Source organism: Drosophila miranda, chromosome XL (genome assembly GCF_003369915.1).
Source record: "Drosophila miranda strain MSH22 chromosome XL, D.miranda_PacBio2.1, whole genome shotgun sequence".
In the NCBI taxonomy this organism is placed as follows: Eukaryota; Metazoa; Arthropoda; class Insecta; order Diptera; family Drosophilidae; genus Drosophila; species Drosophila miranda.
In genome coordinates this window covers 4,005,163-4,024,813 of record NC_046673.1, presented here as the reverse complement: position 1 = coordinate 4,024,813, position 19,651 = coordinate 4,005,163, and the positions used below count along the sequence as shown (strand labels likewise).

The window sequence follows — 19,651 nt, the reverse complement described above, 5'->3', positions numbered from 1 at the left end:
TGATATATTTTTGGACTGCCGAAAATGTAAATATGCATTTTATTGTGGCATATAATTATCAAGGGAAATCCCTTTCAGAGTTCAGGAAAGATCGACATTTCTGTTCGCTAGATTAGATATTTGATTCTATTTATCGATAAACAGGGTGCATCAATATTTTTGTGCGATAGGCGACTCGAGTTTGGCGGTAAAATACTTTTATTTTGAAAATAACAATAATATAGCCGACATCAAATTGTATTATTGTTGTTTTGAAATTAATATACGTTTCTTGAATAAATTCTTAAAATAGTAGAGGTCTGTAAATGTAAATCAGAATTAGAGTTCTATGATCATGGAACACTCTATGAAGTTCCGCATGCATTTCTTATGCTTGCATCGTCCTCCTCCTAGAATATTCACCGGATAGAATAGAATTTTCACCGGAACTTCATTGAGTTATCCATGATCATAAAACTCAATCGTTCCTTATCCTCTATATTTATGTTAAAATTCTGTTCCATTCTTTTTTGTGTTGCCTAATTCTGATTGAATTTGTTGTTAAGTTGTAGTAAGACAAGGTTCATTGATTGTTTTACCTATCAATTCAGCAGCTATTATAGCAAAAAATGGATCTGACTGCTACTTAAGGGTATCCTGATTTAGGGCAGCCCTTAAATATATTTTGAAATTTGAATGTTCTCTGACAAACCTCAATTTTATTATAATTTGTCACATACAACACTGCTTCGTATCGATAGCGGCCTATGGAAAGTTCTTTCGATATTCTTTGGCATCGGCTGTTAGGTATTTGAATGTCTCATGCACATGCACTGCAATAACAGTCTGGTGACACAGCGCTCGTTCACAGTGGGCGCCATCTGTTATTATTTTGAAAATCGCCAGCGCGCCGAATGGTATGCCGGCGAACATTAATCTGTGGCGCGTAATTAACTTTGCTTAAAATTGCACAGAGCCAAGGAGCCGTGAAGAGTAGCTGAAAAAAAGGCAAGCCGGCGGTAATATTCAGTGATTAACAACTGTAAAATAACAATGCAGCTTCCCCCACTATCCGCCCGATAGAAAACATAGACGAAGACGAATCTGCGCGCCTTATAAATATTAATGTGTGTTGATTTAAGGATTTGGTACACCTCCCTTCCCAATCGCAGTGACGGTGAAATCCGAGACGATGGACCACCAGACCATTCCGCTCAGATGGTTGAGAGGTTGAGGTCCGAAAATAACGTGCAACATCCAATAAAAAGCAGCAGCGACGCTAATGCCAAGTGCATCCAAGAGTTATCAGAGCATGCAGGACCAGAGGCATGCCTCGCCTCAGTCGTTGCATTAGCTGTAAACCAAGCTGCGTGGCGACAAAGACGCGTCGTTTGGGTGGCCAGCCAGCTATCCGGCCACCCCCTTCTAAGTCCCGATACGGCCGGCAATTAAATATAAAATATAAAAGCAATGCACTTAAGTTATGCACATTTCCTTTGTCCATGCACCGTTACGACTTCAAATCTCGCGCGAAAGTTAACAGTCGCTTCGCACTGTTCCTTAACAGTATTATGTTAAGGTTCAAGCTGCTCTCTTTCTGTTCTGTTTCGTTCCTCTCTCTCGACCCTGGGATGCGCATTGCTGGGGCTGTTGAAATCTGCCAGATTTACAATTCTGCACTGCTCGAACTGCAAGCTTTTCACATTCGGTTTTTATTGAGGTTCATGTCGAGTCTAGTGGAATTAAACATGTGATACAAGTTGCAATATGATACTTTGCAAATCAAGCAAACGAAATATATAACATTTCATACATTAATTGGCTATTTCCAACCCATCGAGTTTTTAAAAAAGAGAGCGTAATCTGGCGGGAAACCGCAGCACTGCCAGCACTGGTGGGCGACTACAAATAGCGTGGACTGGCTCGCAACGGGTTTCATTCCAAGTTCAGTGCAAGTCGTGAGCGGTTCTTTTCCAATACGGAGCTTCCATTGTGTTGCGCGCATGCGTCTCTCTCTCTCAGCCAATTTGAAATCGTGAAAAATCCTTCTGCCATACCACCAACATCACTACACATAAACACACACACGCACACAAACGCGCAGACACTTCCATACGCAGCATCGACAATTCTGTCACTGCGAAGAAAAAGCAAATTAATAAATAATCGCTGCCTGTGATTTGTTTACGTTTTTTTTTCTTGATTTTTTGTATCGTGCGAGTGTGAACTCACGAATCCGTGCAGACAACTGACTGGAAGTGAATATTAAGAAGAAGGGTGTGGACAGACAGACAAAAACGCAGGAACGCACGAAAAGACGCACACACACACACTGGCAAGCGGACCGGCAAAAAGCAGCCAAAAAAGAGAAACGACAAAGAGAGTGCAAAAAATAGAAAAGGTCGCGCGGCGCCGGTTCTTTCTCCTAAGGATAATCGAATCAAGCGAATCGGTAACAAGTCGGTAATTAAGACGGAATCAAAGTCATCAGATCATCAGCCAGGAGCCACAAAGAAAGTAAGTGGAATTCCTTTCCAGCAGCGGGCCATGCCCAAAGATGGCCAAAACTACTCTCTCGCTCTCTCAGTCGTGTCTCCCCACCTAACCCCCCCCAACACACCGCTCCACCCTGTCGACATCTTGTGTAAATTAGACAGAGGCTTCGCCGCCGAGACTGCTCCATTTCCAGGTGTAAGCAGTAAGCAGTGTGTCTTGGACTGCTTTGCCCTGATCTGATCTGCTCTGCTCTGCGCCTCTTGCAAGTCATAAAATCTATGGCAGTTGTCGGTTTGCTTCTCTGCGCCTCTTTTTGCGCCTGCTTCGCTTTACGGTTTACAAACTCCCTCCTTCTGCTCTCCGCTTGTACGCTTTAGTGGCTCCCCCAGAGGCAAGCTCCACCTTGCTTCGCTTCGAATGCGGTTGGTGCTAGTGCTGCCGCTGCCGCTGCTGCTGCTGCTGTGGCATTGTCTTGTGGCGGCTTTGCCACTGCCTCCTCACTGTTGCTGATTTTTCCAACCGGCTTTTGGCTGGCTAATTGCCTTGACATTGGCATTCAATGCCTTTTGGCTCCCTCTCTATCTCTATCTCTTTCTGTCTCTTTCTCCCCAAGCTCTCCTTGCGCGCTCTCTGGGCTCTCTTTCGCTCTCTCGACTAGTTTCAATCATTCAAGTTTCAACTATAAACAGACATAAACACGCAGTCACCTTGCCACTAGCTTGCTTCTGGCCCGCGACCCACGGTTGTCTTAATCTATGTCTGCTCCTCCGTCTCTTCTCTTCTCGCTGTCTCTCTCTCCCTCTCTCTTTAACTGTTATTTTCTTCTTAAGTTTCTTTCTTTCGAAGCGGCTGTTGTTGTTGCTGTTGCTCTTGTTTATGTTTTCTCCTGTTTTCCTTTCTTTGTTCTACGCACACGAAATTCGGCCCTGTGTGTGTGTGTATGTATCCGCTATTCCTGTCAATCGGTCCCTGGATGCGCGCAGGGCGTGTGCTTTATTAGACAGAACAGAGCGAGTCGTCCCCCGACTGCGACTGTGACTGCGACAGCGACGCCAACGTCGTCGCCGACGCCCCGGCATTTTACCGCTGCCTCTGCACAGTGGGCCAAATCGAAAGAATTGCAATCCGAAAATGTCATTCAAGTCGAGAGACGCCGCACAGGGGGAAACGAGACTCTGGGACGCGTAAATGCTGAGTAGAAAGAACAAATTTGGTTTGATGGTGCCGCCTGCTCCCCCCAAAAAAGCAGTGTTGTATTTTTGCTGATAAGAGTCCGCTTTTGACTATTGTGTTTACCCAAACAACAATCACTCCAGAGGTACAAAATTAGGGAAAATATGAGTAGCATTATACGAAATTTGCCAATGGGAAAATTCAATTAAATCTGTCTGAAAATACAAACGCACACACAGGAGTATATACATATGTACATACATATGTCTGTCATCTCTCCTCCGCCTTCGAGCCGGTGTGTGGCAGGCCTGGCCTGGCCTGGTGTTTTCCTTTTGTTTTGTGTGCGTTTGGAGTTTCTGCTTCATTGCCCATTCTTCTGTCCTGCCCTGCCCTACCACACCCCATCGAATGGGTAAATCAATAATTTTCAATGAGGATTTTGCATTTTACGCCGGACACAGGCGGCGGCATCAATTAGTATGCCAGGAGCGGAATGCATATAAAAAGAGGGAGAGATACGAATACACACTATATACACACACACACAAACACACACACGCATATGTACATATATGCAATATGCAGCCATATATAGAAACTGAGTCACGTCTCTTTATCTACCTCTTTCCGTGTTTGTCTCTGTCTCTGTCTCGGTTCTTTTTATTTTGGGTCTCGGTGATTCGTCTTATGTGGCAGGGGGTGGGGTGGGGTGGTGTTGGGGTCTGGGGCAATCGAATGCTTCCGTTGAGCATCGCCGGAAATCAGGTACACTGTCAAATGAAACCCCCCGCTCCCGTAGCCGTCCCTGTCCGTCCACCTCCGTCTCCACGCACCCTCCACCATCTCCATCTCGTCACCACCTTCGCTCGCTTCCATGCAACCCGCCCTCCAACCCAAACTATGCGCAAATTTCGCTGCTGCCTGCTGCCTGCTGCTGAAGCCATTGTTTGCTGTGACGGCGTCTGCTCAAGACAAGTACACTGAGAGAAAAGTAAGACGGTTCTGAAATGGGGAAATAAGCAAAGTGGAAACCGTGATCTGTGCTTTCAATATTTTAAAGATTTTAAATTGGATTTCATTTAGTTTTTAAGTGTGGCGAAAGACACCCTCAAATGTCTCCGAAGGAGTTTCGAGTCTTTCGATTTCTATGTACGTTTGTGTAGTATATGTATTTCGCTCGAATCGAATGTATACAGCACTTTCTTTGGTTGTCATTTTTCGGAAAGTGCAGTGCTGTCGGATACGGCATCATATGGTGGCACTACACCCCCGTCTTCATCCGGCCCTTCCCCTACGTCTGCCCACATATGTGCGCGTATATATCCATGTATATAGTATCTGTCATCAGTTGCATCTGCCGCTGCTGGCTCCTGTCCTTGCACCGCGTTTGGAATGTATGTACAATATATGGAATGCCGTTTATCAAGGCAAACTATTTATATCCCGCCTATGAAAATGTATTCCTTTCAGATTTTGTATTTATATTTATCCAACAAAGCAGTGCACATTTCTATGATGCACACACATTTCTTTGTTCGATTGCAAGTGTTGTCCTATCGCTCTTTTCTCCTCGAGTTTCTCCTCCTCCTCCCATCTGTGGCTGAGTCACGGGCGCCCAGACGTTGCTCCTTTTTCTTGTTGACTGGGTTTCGCTTTCAACGCCCTGTTCTGTCCTGTCCTGTCCTGTCCTGCCCTGCCCAGCCCTGGCCTCACTTGCTGCCTCATGATTCATGCCTGCTGCTGCTGCTGTTGCTGTTGCTGCGTTTCCTGCCAACCAAAACACTTATGGCTCTTCGACTCCACGACTTCTTCGCCGCTTCTCCTCTTGACATTATCAATGCAAATGAGTTGCGGATACGGGACGGGGGTACAGATTGTCGGGGGCGCCTCCTTTGTCGATTTCGAAATGCAAACAATTGATATGCTCTCATCTGAGGATTGGGGCATCTGGGACTGCAACTGGAGCTGTGATTGGGCCTCGCTGATGGGTTCAATGCTCTTTCAGAGCATATCATCGTCAATGTTTCCGTTCGACCACCGATAAAAATGCCGCCGCCAACCCATAAAGTATATGGAAATAAACTGAAACTGAAATTATCACAAACAAAATGTTGAAGAAGCAGCAGGAAAACTCTTTTTCCGAAGATATCGCGGGGCGCGCTTTAAGTGGCCTTTGTCGTTGGAGGAGGAGGCGGAGATCAGTGGAAGGAGGTGCGGAGGGTGTCGCTGCAAACTCATTTTGAAGGCAGGCGGCGCATGCCACACTCACACACACACACACACATACACAAGTGGTGGTTTCGGTTGATAAACTTGTTGCAGGCACAGGCAGAGCAGCCAAACCGCAACCAGATGCCAAAGATGCTTTTGGGTGAAGTGAGACTCCTCGAGACAGGAGTGCACCTCCACCTCCACCTCCAACTCCACCTCCACCTCCACCTCCACTGGTATTCAACTGGTCCAGCTGGTTGTCAAGTGAGACATAAACGCCATAAAATACAGGCCTGGGCCGGTCATCGTCTTGGGCGCCGCCGCTACCGTCAACTTTCCGCCGTACCCTCCCAGGCGTCGGACAGCCTACACACTACATTCCGCCGGAGAGTAACCCCCAACATTCAGTGAGAAAATGAGAGAAATGGGGATCGAAATCGAAACCTCGAGCACACGACTGGAATGGGGAGAACTCTTCTGTCCTTCTTCTTCTCAGAAAAATGGGCATGACACTCGTGAACAGAAAACAGTCCCATATTTAAATTAAATATTCGGTTCTTGGATACAAACAGCGGGAATGTATTAAATATTTATCCATATTTACTCGAAATAAAATTCATATAAAATATATTAAGTTTGTGGAAATATACATATAATATATTTCAAATATTATTTTCCACTCTCGAATCATTCTTCTGGCAGATGCACATTTTTAGATTTAAGTGAAAAATTTCTCTGTTTTTGTCTGTAGAAAATGAGCCCCAATTTTCCCAATACTGAATCGATTCGATGGCTCTGCTGCTCTTCCTTCCTCTTTTTCTCTCCATTCTGGAACGAATTTCTTGAGAATGGTTATTATGTGCGATTCCCCTGGAATATGGCAAGAGGTACAGGGGCAGAGGAACCAGAGCTCAGTCCATGTTTGATCTCTGAGATGTCTGACTGTCTGACTGTCTGTTGTTCTCTGAATGAAATTGAATGTCGAATGATTTACGGGGAGCCTCTCGTACTGTTATTCTGAACTCATTTCGAATTCGAACTCGAATTTGGCTCATATCGAATCCATTCAATCTGGAAGGAGTGGCTGGGAAGCCATTCTCCTACATAGGTCTTTCGTGTTTCCAGAGCGCGCCCGCCTGTGGGCATTTTTCAGAAATCTATGCGGCGGCGCTGCTATGCAATTTGCTTTGACTTCGATGCGGAGTCCACTCCACTCACAATATTTATGCGCATTGTTATTATGTATTGAAAATGCGAACAAATTATTAATGTGCATGCCATTCGAGGCGGGGTGGGGGCCAGAGGGGATGTACACGAGTCTCCTCGACCGTGTGGCTGGTTACCATTTTCCCCCCATTTGACTTTCCCGCGCTATCTGCCGCTGCCGCTGCCGCTGCCGCTTGCTGTCGGCGTCCATATAATTGGCGCATAAATCATTTTACCAGCTTTGGCCAAGAGCAGAGCACACTGCTCCGAGCAGCGGTAATTTCAGTGTTGCCACAACAACAGCGAGCGATCGAAGACCGTTAACTGTTTTTTCAGTGCTTGGGATACATTTGTGTCTACCGGTACGCAGATGGTTATTGTATGGATCGGATCATCGCTATAGAGTGCTGCTGGTGCGTTCAATAAACCAAACTTCAACTTAATTGTAGACTATCCCAGCCCACCCATTCGCCCGCGCGCCCGCCCGCCTCTCCATAATCCCCGATTGGAAAGAAAAACCCGAAACCGTTTTGTCTCTGTCTCTGTCTCTTCATCTTCATCTTCATCTTTTTTTTCGTTTCGTTTCGTTTTTTCGTGGCTTTCATTGATTTCTCTATTTGAAATCATTTCATTTCATTATTGATTTTGATTTTTTGATTGCTTTGGCCGTTGCTTAACTGTAAATTGCACGGGGGGGGGGGGGGGGGGGGGGGGGGGTTCGGTTAGGTTCGGCGATCGATCGCGCCTACATCGTAAAATTTTGGGGATTCCGTTTGCCCATGCTCCCAAGCTACCAGCATGGTACCCATCTTCAGCTCCAGCTCCAAACTCCATCATCATTTCTCGCTTCAAAACTGATTTACATGACAAAAAAAAAAAATGCTTTCGAACAGCAGGCAGCCAGCGCTGTTCTAACGGTTATATTTTGGCAAACTTGCAAGCCACCAAACCAAAGCAGCAAGCAGTAGTCGCCCTACCGATCTTGAGATGGCAAAACGAAAAGCACTTGGGGTTTGGGCGGCGCTGAGCGACTGAGCGGCTGCTGCGAACGGGCGCACATCGCTAGTTTTCCCATCATCTTATCTCCCTGTGTGTGTCTTTTGTCTCGCTCGAACTTTTACTTTTAAAGTCGCCTTCGGGTCTTTGTCTGCCTCTCTTCTATTTGTCGCGTTTCGTCTCGTTTCGTTTCGCCATGGTCAGGCCAGCGGGCCCCTGGAAGCCTGGAAATTGGTCGCGTAATAATTGATTACTGCACTTGTTTTGGCGCTTTCTAAAATGCAAAAGAAAAGCTCTCCGCTGGCGATGCCAGCGATGGGGTAATTATAAAACAATTCGAAAGGTGACTCCCGCCCCACTGGATGACAAACGATCGCCAGTTAGAGCCACAGCAAAGCAGTTCATTTTAATGTTAATCGAGCTGTGCGGTTTCTGTGGCTATTTACTGCTGCTGCTGCTGCTGCTCTTTTACGGCTTCATTGTGGTATACATGACGATTTGCCGCAGTTACATCTGTCTGTAATTATCTGAACTGGCAATTGTCATAGAAACAGATCAGTTGTAGCCAAGCAGTACCGCCATGGCCTCTTCTCGACTCCATTGTGTTTTGTGGCGCATTCCAGGGGGCGCTTTTATTCTGGACACAGCACCCCAGCTACTTCCGACAGTTTGGAGGATCTGCTTCATTTCTGCTGCCATTCAAAGAGACATGCCAGATCCTGTAAAGCAAAATGGACTGCTCGTGCTCCCGTACTCTTTAAAAGAACCTCCCTCCCTTTGTTTTGTTTTTAGTACAACGCCCCTTCGCCCCCCACAGCACGATGTAAATTCGTATGTAAAACCGCAAAGAAAGTTGTTTTCTTTTGTTTTCATTTTTGCGACCGCAAAATGTTTTATAAATAACGAGCTTGAGGCAAGGCCTCGATGCTCCAAGGGAGGTGGAATGGAGAGGTTGTGCTAGGACGGGGGAAAAATGCTCTTTGCATTTCACATTTCACAATTGCACATCTCAAGTATCTCCAGCTCTCTGGCATCTCTCCATCATCATCAGTCTGTTGCGCCGCATTCTTGACATCCATAAAAAAATCTCCAACACGATGCACACAATGCAACGCTTGAGAGCGCGTGCGCGCGTGCGTCCGTTCGCTGGCGGCGGCAGAACGCGCAGCAGGAGAAAACGAGAAAGAAACGACGGCAAAGGCCATGCCGGCCGAACTTTGGATACCCTTGCGGATACCAAACCGGGTTCCAATATTCAAAATTCATGAATACGAATTTTCCTGAATCTTTTCTTCCTGCACTCGATGCGCCCGTTATATCGGGTTTGTCTACTGCCTTTTTCGATAAGGTGTTCAAACGGTTCTCTCCCCTCAAGGGTATCAAAATGTTGCAGTAGCAAGCAGGGAGCAGAAATACAGCAGGTGCTGTGGACTGTGTGGACTCTGGACTGTGGACTCTGTAGAAATTTTTCTATTCTGCTGTCAGAGGGGCTCGCTCGCTGAAGCTTCAAGTCTGGACCAGAGGCAGAGGTAGAGCGAGAGAGAGAGAGAGAGAGAGAGAGATCGGCAGGAGGCCTACTAATGTCTTGTTAGACCATTGTGCACTAGTGTGTGTGTATTTTTAGAACGCTGTGGCTTGTGTGTGTGTGCTGCTCCATTTGCTGCATTACAGTAAAATATACCGTATGTTGCAACATATTTGTGCCTGAATCCTCCACATTGGTTGCTGATGAAATATCAGAAAAAGAATATCTTTGTACAAACGCTGCAACATCAGCGTCGCATAAAGAGAAATGGCCAAAAAAAAGAAGCCCAACTTTCAGTCTTCCATTCTTCCAATAACATTTTCAGGGAGGAAAGGAGCTTAAAAAGCTCTCCTTTAATCCACCAGTTTGGCGGCACCCACTCTACGAGTGTTCTATTAAATACACATGCATACGTACATGTGTTGCCGCCAAGTGTTTCTACACATGTATTGTGCTCAAGAGGTTCGAATAGTGTACACTCGTACTACTTTCAGCTGTGGGAGCAGCAGAATACATAAATCGAATCGAAAGCTCAAGAAGTTGTGCTGCAGCAGCTGCAGCTGGAGGCTTACAGCTTGGAGATCTGTGGTCGCATTGTTCCGAGTGCGACTGCGTTTATCAGTGGGTACCGTTATCATTAACAAGCCACTAGAAGCCAGCCGCCGCGTCAGTGGCAGTGGCGCACGCATGAGAGCGAAACACACGCAAAATAAAATCAGGTTGTGTGCCGGCCGCCAGTGGAGTGGTGTTGAGTGGAGAGTGGAGAAAGAGGGGAGGAGGGTATGTGGAGGCAACGGCGCATTTGGTGAAAGGTGCGCTGGATGCGATAAAGCGCTTCCATCATATTTTACATTTTCGTAATTTGCTAAAAGCACACACCACACACACACACCATACACACACAAGCACAATCTCAATCTCACGCACATGTACTCGTAGTCGAAGTCTCGCAGCTGTAGTGGTGTGTGCGTGTGCAATTTCATTTAATTAGATTGCGTTTTAATAATGCCACCACAAAAAAGGCGGAGAGAGAGAGAGAGGGAGAGATAGAGATAAACATACATACGACATACACACATATATGATCATACTTATGTGTGTGTGTGTGCGACTCTGATATTGATAGTGTAATTTAATTGATTTGCGAGCAGAGCAGCGCAGCAGAGGAAGAATATGAAGACGCAGCAGCAGCGGCAGCGGCAGAGTAACAGCTTCTTGACCAAGCAGTGGACAGTAGATGGGGAACGGACTGCTTGCATTTGTTCCGCTTGAGCTAAGAGACCTGCCTGCCAGACCATTTGCAGTAATTGGCGCTGATGCTTCTGCTGCCTCTGCTGCTGGTGCAACGGTGCCTGGGCTAACTGTTTGTTTTGCCTTTCCTTCTTTCGTTCATTCTCTCTCGCTGTCTCTCTATTTGAGTGTCTCTCCTAATTGCTTGAGGACGTCTGGAGTCTCGGGTCTAACTGATTCTGTTGACAGCTGACAGCTCCCCTCCCAGGGGGGGTTGCATGCATAATTAATTGTGATTTGTGTGGAAATCGTTTCTTAAGTGTCCAACAATTAATTTTCCAGCGAATATGTTTGAAATCGCATTTAACACGAAAACGAATTATGAAACGTTGTCGGAAAGGGGTGGCAAGGGGTTGGGGGAGGGTACTGACCCATGCACCTGCTCATCGATGGGTTAAAGCTGACGCAGCAGCGAACAGCGGGGGGAACCAGAGACATCGAGCAAAAGACACTCGTAATGCGACAATCATTTTGTTTCGTTTTCATTTTCGTTTTCGCGCACATTTTCGTTTTTGATGTTAATCTGGCATCTGTGATTTGCCGTGTGGGGGCCAACGCCCCGTGGGATGTCCATTCCGTCCCATTTTTTCTTGTTTTTTTTTATTTTTTTTTTCCAGGAGCCAACGCCTAGAAATGGAAACGGCAGTGGTGGAGTCACTGTCGCTGTCGTCGTTGCCAGTCACGCTTTTTATCTCTCCCTTTTTGAGAAATTAGAATGCAAAATCCAACAAGTCCGTCCGCCCACATAAACAAACACACACACAAAACACACCTCGTTATGCCTTTTCTCTTCCCTTTCTTTCCTCTCCTTTTATTTTATTTATTGCCTACGCCTGCCTGGGCCGCCATCTTTTATGGTAGTAGTATTTTCTGCTGTTGTTAGTTTGTTCTGTTCTTAATTTATGTTTAGCGTTACTTTTTGTGGCTTTATCGCTGCTGTGGCTGCTGACTCATCCGCTGTGGCGATTCATAAGCTCTGATTAGCAGGCACGCGTGCTGCTGCCATTGCTGCCGCTGCCGCGTCACGCTAATGAGTTGTTGCTGCTGCACCTCTGCAATCATCTCGTGCCATCTCCTTTAGCCACACACACACAAACACACACTCCTCTCGATGATTATCTGATGCCTCACTCCTGTGAGACTCGACACTACCCGATCATCTGGTGCCATCTCCTTTCGTCCTACACTCAGGCACTTGACATTTACGATCCAGTGTCATCTCCTATGTACAGGTGTGTCTCTCTCTTGCCGATTATTAATGTCCGATACACACATGCAGTTATCGATAGACAGCTGATTGAAATTGAATTTAAATTTGAATTTAATGAAGCTCGAAAAGCAGAAGTTGAAGCAACAGAACGAAAAGAAGGAGACGGAGGTGCTGAAGCGGATCAGCGACATGTGTCGCCATGTAATGCAAATGTTATCTGCATTTCCTGTTGGACTGGAGCATGGATCGACATTGAAATGAATGGCAGGCGCAGGCAGGCCGCTTGCATGCAGGCAGATAGGCAGACAGGAAGGCAGGGAGTCGTTGGAGTCGTCGTCGCCTCCTCCCATTTGGCATGCATGGGGCACACATGGAAATGGCAGACAGAGCCCCTGACAGCCAGTCGAGACAACACATAAATCTTGCACGCACACTACTTACGGTGGAGCCAAGCCCGTCTCTCTCATTCTCTCTCTCTCTCTCTCTCTCTCTCTCTCTCTCTCTCTCTCTCTCTCTCTCTCTCCCTCCAGCCCACTCCTCCCCTTTGTGGCAAAATGATCATCAATCAAGTGGAAAGGAAGGGGGAGGATAGTTTTACACAATTAAGCATATCATAATCAATGTTTTCCCCTTTCTCCCGCTCTCGTTGCAGGCACCAAGAATCAGCTCGTCCGAAGAAGAGAGGACGACGGCCTAAACATGGCTCCCATAAGCACCATGAACGGCCAGGGCCTGGTCCAGGGGCAGGTCTGCGAGCTGGGCCAGAGCAACGGGGACATCATTTCACAGAACCAACAGAAGGGCTGGTGGACAATCGGGCTGATCAATGGCCAGCACAAGTACATGACTGCGGAGACCTTTGGCTTCAAGTTGAACGCGAACGGAGCCAGTCTGAAGAAGAAGCAGCTGTGGACCCTCGAACCCTCCAACACCGGTGAAAGTGAGTAACAGCCGATCGACAACAACTGGCCGATCGCATGCGATCCTTATCGATCCTTATCGATAATTGCCTTATCGATTATAGCCTTATCGATGACAATCGGCTCATAGCACGCGTCGCTTATCTCCCGGACGAGATATGTCATCTAATTCGGACCGCTGCAGGAGTGATTGTTCTTTCACCATTTTGTCCGCATTGCTTGTGCTTTTGCTTTTGGTTGGCAGTAGCAAAGTGGCTACAATTTGCCTCCTGCCACAGCTAGTAGCTGCTGCTCCCCTCATTAGCTTCCAAACTAGAAATCAGTTGCTCGCCGTAATGACTGGCATCTTGCCACAGTTAGTGGCGTCTCTTTTTGTGGTATTTTTATAGCCTGCAGATTCAGCTCATGGGATTGGCTACTACCGGGATATGCTCCCTGCTGCCTGCCTGGCACCGGATAAAGGTTGCAGCTAGAATGCCACAAGCACGAACTCTCCAGCTCTGCAGAGGGTATTTCGAATTCGGCTCCGTGTATAAATATTATTATTCCGAGTGCATAAAACATAAATCATTTTGGGGGCCGCACCACACCGCACACTCATGGACATTCGACATTGGACATTGGACACTGGAGATTGGACATTGGACATGGAGAAATAATTCCAGTTGCTGCACTAATCTGACGTGCTGCAGAAGAAAACAAAGCGCCTCACGAATTTGGCATCATTTATCAAGTTGCAGGCAGAAGAGAGCTCTGGAAATTGGATTTGGAATTGCATTTGGCTCTGGCTTTGGCTTTGGCCTTAGCCTGCGACTGCGATTGTGGACAGCAATTACAATTAAAGCCGGGATTGCAACTGGTTTTTTTTCGTTTGCTGAAGCTGATGATGCTGCTGCTGCTGCCGAAGTGGTCGTTGCCACTGGTCGTGGCAATTAATACAGATTTTCTATAATGTTGGAGCCATAAGTCAGCTGGCATTCATTCGAGCTGCCATCCATTAAAATAGCTATCATCCAAATTGAAAATCGTTCCTTGCCGTGTTTGGGGATTGGGGATCGGGTAAATGGCTCAATAGATAATAACATTCAAAATGAATGTACGCTTGGAAAGCGAGACAAATCGATATGCCATCGATATGGCCAAAATGGCCCCCCAGAATTGCCCCATCCTCTGCAGATTATACGACCTTCATGGTGGAAGCCCCAATGCACCTGCACCTGCACCTGATTCCAGCTAGAATACGAGTAGATGCTGAAAGATTGTGAAAGTTAAATGAAAAAACTAACGATAGACAGACAGACACCCTCTCCGATTAAAGATATTGGAAAAAAGAGTTTGATGTCTTTAAAACTCTTATCTGTGCTTTCCAATATATTCTATATACTCGTACACATGTTACTGTTAATTGTTTATTTATTATAATAATCGATGCTCCTTTGTGTTGGTATTCCATCGGCAGGTATTATCTACTTACGATCTCATCTGAACAAGTACCTATCGGTCGATCAGTTTGGCAACGTTCTGTGCGAGAGCGAGGAGCGAGACGCGGGTAGCCGTTTCCAGATCAGCATCAGCGAGGACGGCAGCGGCCGTTGGGCGCTGAAGAACGAGTCGCGCGGCTACTTTCTGGGCGGCACGCCCGACAAACTCGTCTGCACGGCCAAGACGCCCGGGGCCAGTGAGTTCTGGACGGTGCATTTGGCTGCACGGCCGCAGGTCAATCTGCGATCGATCGGACGCAAGCGGTTCGCGCACCTGTCCGAGTCGCAGGACGAGATCCATGTGGATGCCAATATACCCTGGGGCGAGGATACGCTCTTTACTCTGGAGTTCCGGGCCGATGAGGGCGGGCGCTATGCCCTCCACACGTGCAACAATAAGTGAGTGGCACTGTCATAGCAATGGAATCCCGTCCTGAGCTGGTAATCAATAATCAATCAAATCTTCCATCTTCTCAATCTCCTACCGCAGATATCTGAATGCCAATGGAAAGCTGCAGGTGGTGTGCAACGATGACTGCCTGTTCAGTGCCGAATATCACGGCGGACATTTGGCTCTGCGCGACCGCCAGGGCCAGTACTTGTCGCCCATCGGCTCTAAGGCTGTGCTGAAGTCTCGCTCCTCGACGGTGACGCGCGACGAGCTCTTCTCGCTGGAGGACTCGCTGCCCCAGGCCTCGTTCATTGCGGGCCTCAATTTGCGCTACGTGAGCGTTAAGCAGGGCGTCGATGTGACGGCCAACCAGGATGAGGTGGGCGAGAACGAGACATTCCAGCTGGAGTACGATTGGTCGGCGCATCGCTGGGCCCTGCGCACGACACAGGATCGGTACTGGTGCCTCTCCGCCGGCGGCGGCATCCAGGCCACCGGGAATCGACGCTGCGCCGATGCCCTGTTCGAGCTGATTTGGCACGGCGATGGCTCGCTCTCGTTCCGGGCCAATAACGGCAAGTTTTTGGCCACCAAGCGTTCGGGCCATCTGTTCGCCACCTCCGAGTCCATTGAGGAGATAGCCAAGTTCTACTTTTACTTGATCAATCGGTGAGCATTTGCCATTGGATCCCTCCTCACAGATGGATGGATAGATGGATGAATAATTTCCATCAATGGTGATCTGATCTGTGCTTGTTTTGCAGGCCCATCCTGGTGCTGAAGTGCGAGCAGGGATTCGTCGGCTATCGCACGCCCGGCAACCTAAAGCTCGAGTGCAATAAGGCCACCTACGAGACCATCCTGGTGGAGCGGGCCCAGAAGGGGCTCGTCCACCTGAAGGCGCACAGCGGCAAATACTGGCGCATCGAGGGCGAGAGCATCTCTGTGGATGCTGAGGCGCCAAGCGATGGCTTCTTCTTGGAGTTGCGCGAGCCGACCAGGATCTGTATAAGGTTTGCTGCAGTCTCCTCACCTCGTCATCCTGCTGGTGATTTCTAATGGCAGTTCTCTCTATTTTCTCTCTAGGTCGCAGCAGGGCAAGTATTTGGGCGCCACCAAGAACGGCGCGTTCAAGTTGCTCGACGACGGCACCGACTCGGCCACCCAGTGGGAGTTTTAAGCGATCGAGAGGTAGAGAGGGCGACAGGGCGTGCTCCATTCGGGGCGCGCATCATCAGTATCACATTTCCAATCCCATGTGCCGAACGAGAGTCCAAACTGAAGCTGACAATTCGCACAAGAAATGGATCCCAATAAAGATTGCTAAAGGAGGAGGAAAACATGAGAACGAGGGTGGAGGAGAAGGAAGAACACTTATATATACATATATATATAAATTTAAAGATCTACGTATATATATAGAGAGGGATTTTTTTTAAACAATCTATTTAGCTTTTTTTACGTTTTATACACAAGCAAGAAAAACAGCAATAACAAATTTTTAGCGTAAACAAAAAAATACAAAGAAGAAAACAAAACTTTGGTCGCGAGTCCTTCCGTTCTATCAGAAATATCAGCCACTAAGCAAACGAAACTTGAAACTCACAAAAGGTCAAAAGACAATTACATAAAGGCTACGCAAGCACATCATATATACACCTACATATATATATGTATATATACACACATATATATATTTATATTTGATTCGTCAAGCTTAAATTAAAATCGAAATGGGAGAAAATGAGATAAAGGGAACGAAGCCCCGAAGATAAGAGAAAAGAAAATCAAGACAGAAAGCGGGAGAGAAAGGAAGTTAAAAAATAAATCAACACATATTCCTATAAATTTATTTATATATTTATATATACATATTGATATGAGCAGTAGCCCCCCTACACTTACACCTACACCCATACCTATACCTATACCTATGTATACCCTATATACACAACCAAACCACACCCACACAAACACTCTCAAGCAAGCAATTTTATTATGCAAAACAAAATTTGTAGTCACTAAGCAATCCATCAAAAATTAATCTGTAATAAAAGAAGAAACGAATAAAAAAAATAAAAATAAAAATATACAACTCCAATTTCTCTGGCAAAGGCATCGTCATCATATCCACCATATATACATACATATATCCATCTATCCATACATTTAGTGTATTCCCCTATATTGTATTAGTCTTTTGCTATTTGTTTGAGCCAATAATTTAGTAATTTTTTTTTTTAATTTTATTTTTTTATTTTCATTTCTTTGCACACTCTAAAACGTATCTGAAATGGAAAACTAATCCCAATTTAATTGCTAAATCTTAAAATGAAAATATATACATATACATATATATGTACATACATGATCTGACAGAAATTTTGCTGGGTCGAGGACTGACATTGGTAACATTGGGAAGCACAGGTGCTCCACAGCCTGTGGAGGAGGTCCAGTGCAAGCTTCACTTTCTATAGTTTGACTTTTACTCTGATGGAGATTAAAGACTAAATACATATGTATAAGAAATTCGGTAGTTCCAATTTCGCAATTGACTGATCGCCTAGAGAAGTCAATAATAAATGATAATATTTAGTCATTACTAATACCAATTATACTGATTATGCTAGGCTCTAAATAAATGTCTTAAAATTTAATTTTTTCTGGAAGAGTTTACATTTAACTACATTATTGTGCGTGATAAACAGGGTTTTTAAAGCTTTGAATGTTATTTTGTATTTTGGCGCTCAACTGATAGAGATTGCGGTCACTCTAATAATCGAAATGGAAGTTTTTATTTTATTCATTTAATTATATTAATGGGCGTGTGCATTCAACAGAAATCAAATATCAATCACGGGGCTGTACATTCTGTATCGTCTTCATTAAAATGGTAAATCCTCAATGTCGAGGCGTTTGATTCAAATGCACGCCCGCCTTTCGCTTTCAAGTATGTTAATATCGATGTACAGTATATCGATTATGCACAGGGGTATCGATATCTGCCAGTTCTAATTATATATATTTAATAATATAAGCAATGTTTATAGGCCAATATTTTAGACATTTTTAAATACCATCATGAAATGCAAAATGGTGGTTCACTCGGCTCTAGGCCCAGCAGCCACAAAAGAGTCAATTTTCTATGCGATACTGTCATATATTGCTGGTTGCGGAGTGTGACCAGGCGGATATGCACTACGGTTACACTGCTTTGCGTTTGGTTTCAAATTAGTGCTGTTAAAAATTCAAACTCTTTTTGGAAGCAACAATGAAGGCAAGCAGGAATGTACCGCTGGAGGAGGACGATGAACGGATAAATCCATAATTGCGGAAAAGATATGGGGCTAAGAGTTTTATCGCCAAATAAATGAATCACAATAATATATTAAAAATTCTGCCTTAATTCGAAATGTATCGTGTCTGAGTACTAGACTTTAAGAGCATATTTTTCTACATCACATTTCCTGGTTCTGACTCGGTCTGACCGATATACTCTATCCGTATAGAAGTTATCAATATCGCAAGCATTAAAGTCAGCTTTTTCTATTTACTTGAATTGTTTGGAAAACTGAACAAGTAACTAACGAGTATATAGGACATATGTATAGGATATTGGTATACACAGTTCATATCCCAATTCCAATTGCAGTCCACTCAGTGCCTCAACTAGCATTACGATGCATTATAATGGAATAAGCCCAGGAGCTGCTAGCGCCCGATTGACTAGCTGGCAAATGATTGGCTTCTTCATGCCACCTCCTCATGCGACAACTTCAGCTGCCACGTTACACAGAAATGGTGCCGTGCCAACTGTCACAACAAGATGGAGCGGAGCGCACATGCCCAGCTCAACCACGGACACACACGGGATCCCCAGTGATGTGGGGACAGATTGACGTGGCATGGGAGGTGTGGGGAGGTGAGGTGATGTGACGCGAGGCCAGGCGAGTCCTTCGTTGGCGTCCAACTGCCCCTGTCAGGCAATAATAATTCGCCAGTCATTGACAATGTCGGTGCCATAATGGCCCTCCACTGGCTCAGCACACTGCTGCCGTGCCATTGCTGCACTGCGACGTCGTCGCATCGTCATCCTCGTTGACAAAAACAAAATGACAAAGGGCGCGGACTTGTACCCGGACCCGGACACCTACAATTGTCAGCGTCGTCTAAATGAATGAATTAAGTCAGCCATGTGACATAACTGCAATGGCCGCCCGGACTCGGTACACGACCAGGGACCTGAAGTCCTGCCATCCCTGCCACATTGCCTGACGAGACCACACGGCCACTGCCATGGTAGCATCGCCATCGCCACCAACAACATCATTGCACATTTGCCACATTGTTTTGTTGCCGTCATTTCCATTCTCGATTCCGCTGAACAGTGGCACCCATCCTGGTATTCCTGACTGGATGAGTCGCTTGCTAAAAACCCACTAAACAGCAATTGAGACCTTTATATTAAAGTCATCTGATATGGTACCATAAATGTAGGCATCAATTATCTGAAGAGTATCTACCTTAGCAAATACATGTGTATTTTTGGAGGCTGGAAACAGAAAAAAGCTGATCCCCGAAATCAAAAGCAAAACTAGATCTCTCTCGGGAATACCATCATTTACGTCCTGAAACATGAATTGTAAACGGATCACCTTCGAGGCTGTTATTTTCAATTATATTTTTGAGTTCAAAATGAAAAGGTCCGAATTTCTTTAAGTTTTCTGTCTTTCGTCCCCTAGATCTATTAGTTCCCAGATCTGTACGGCCGAA

At 45.9% G+C, this 19,651-nt stretch overlaps 1 protein-coding gene across 1 annotated transcript; it reads left to right on the top strand.

Moving 5' to 3' along the window:
- The first annotated feature begins 1,876 nt into the window (after positions 1-1,876).
- On the top strand, positions 1,877-16,966 carry LOC108163310 (protein singed). Its single transcript, XM_017298533.2, has 6 exons — positions 1,877-2,496; positions 12,739-13,026; positions 14,466-14,886; positions 14,978-15,547; positions 15,643-15,891; positions 15,965-16,966. The coding sequence occupies exons 2-6, from the start codon at positions 12,786-12,788 to the stop codon at positions 16,056-16,058; spliced, it is 1,575 nt and encodes a 524-aa protein (XP_017154022.1). The 5' UTR covers positions 1,877-2,496; positions 12,739-12,785; the 3' UTR covers positions 16,059-16,966.
- Positions 16,967-19,651: the final 2,685 nt, after the last annotated feature.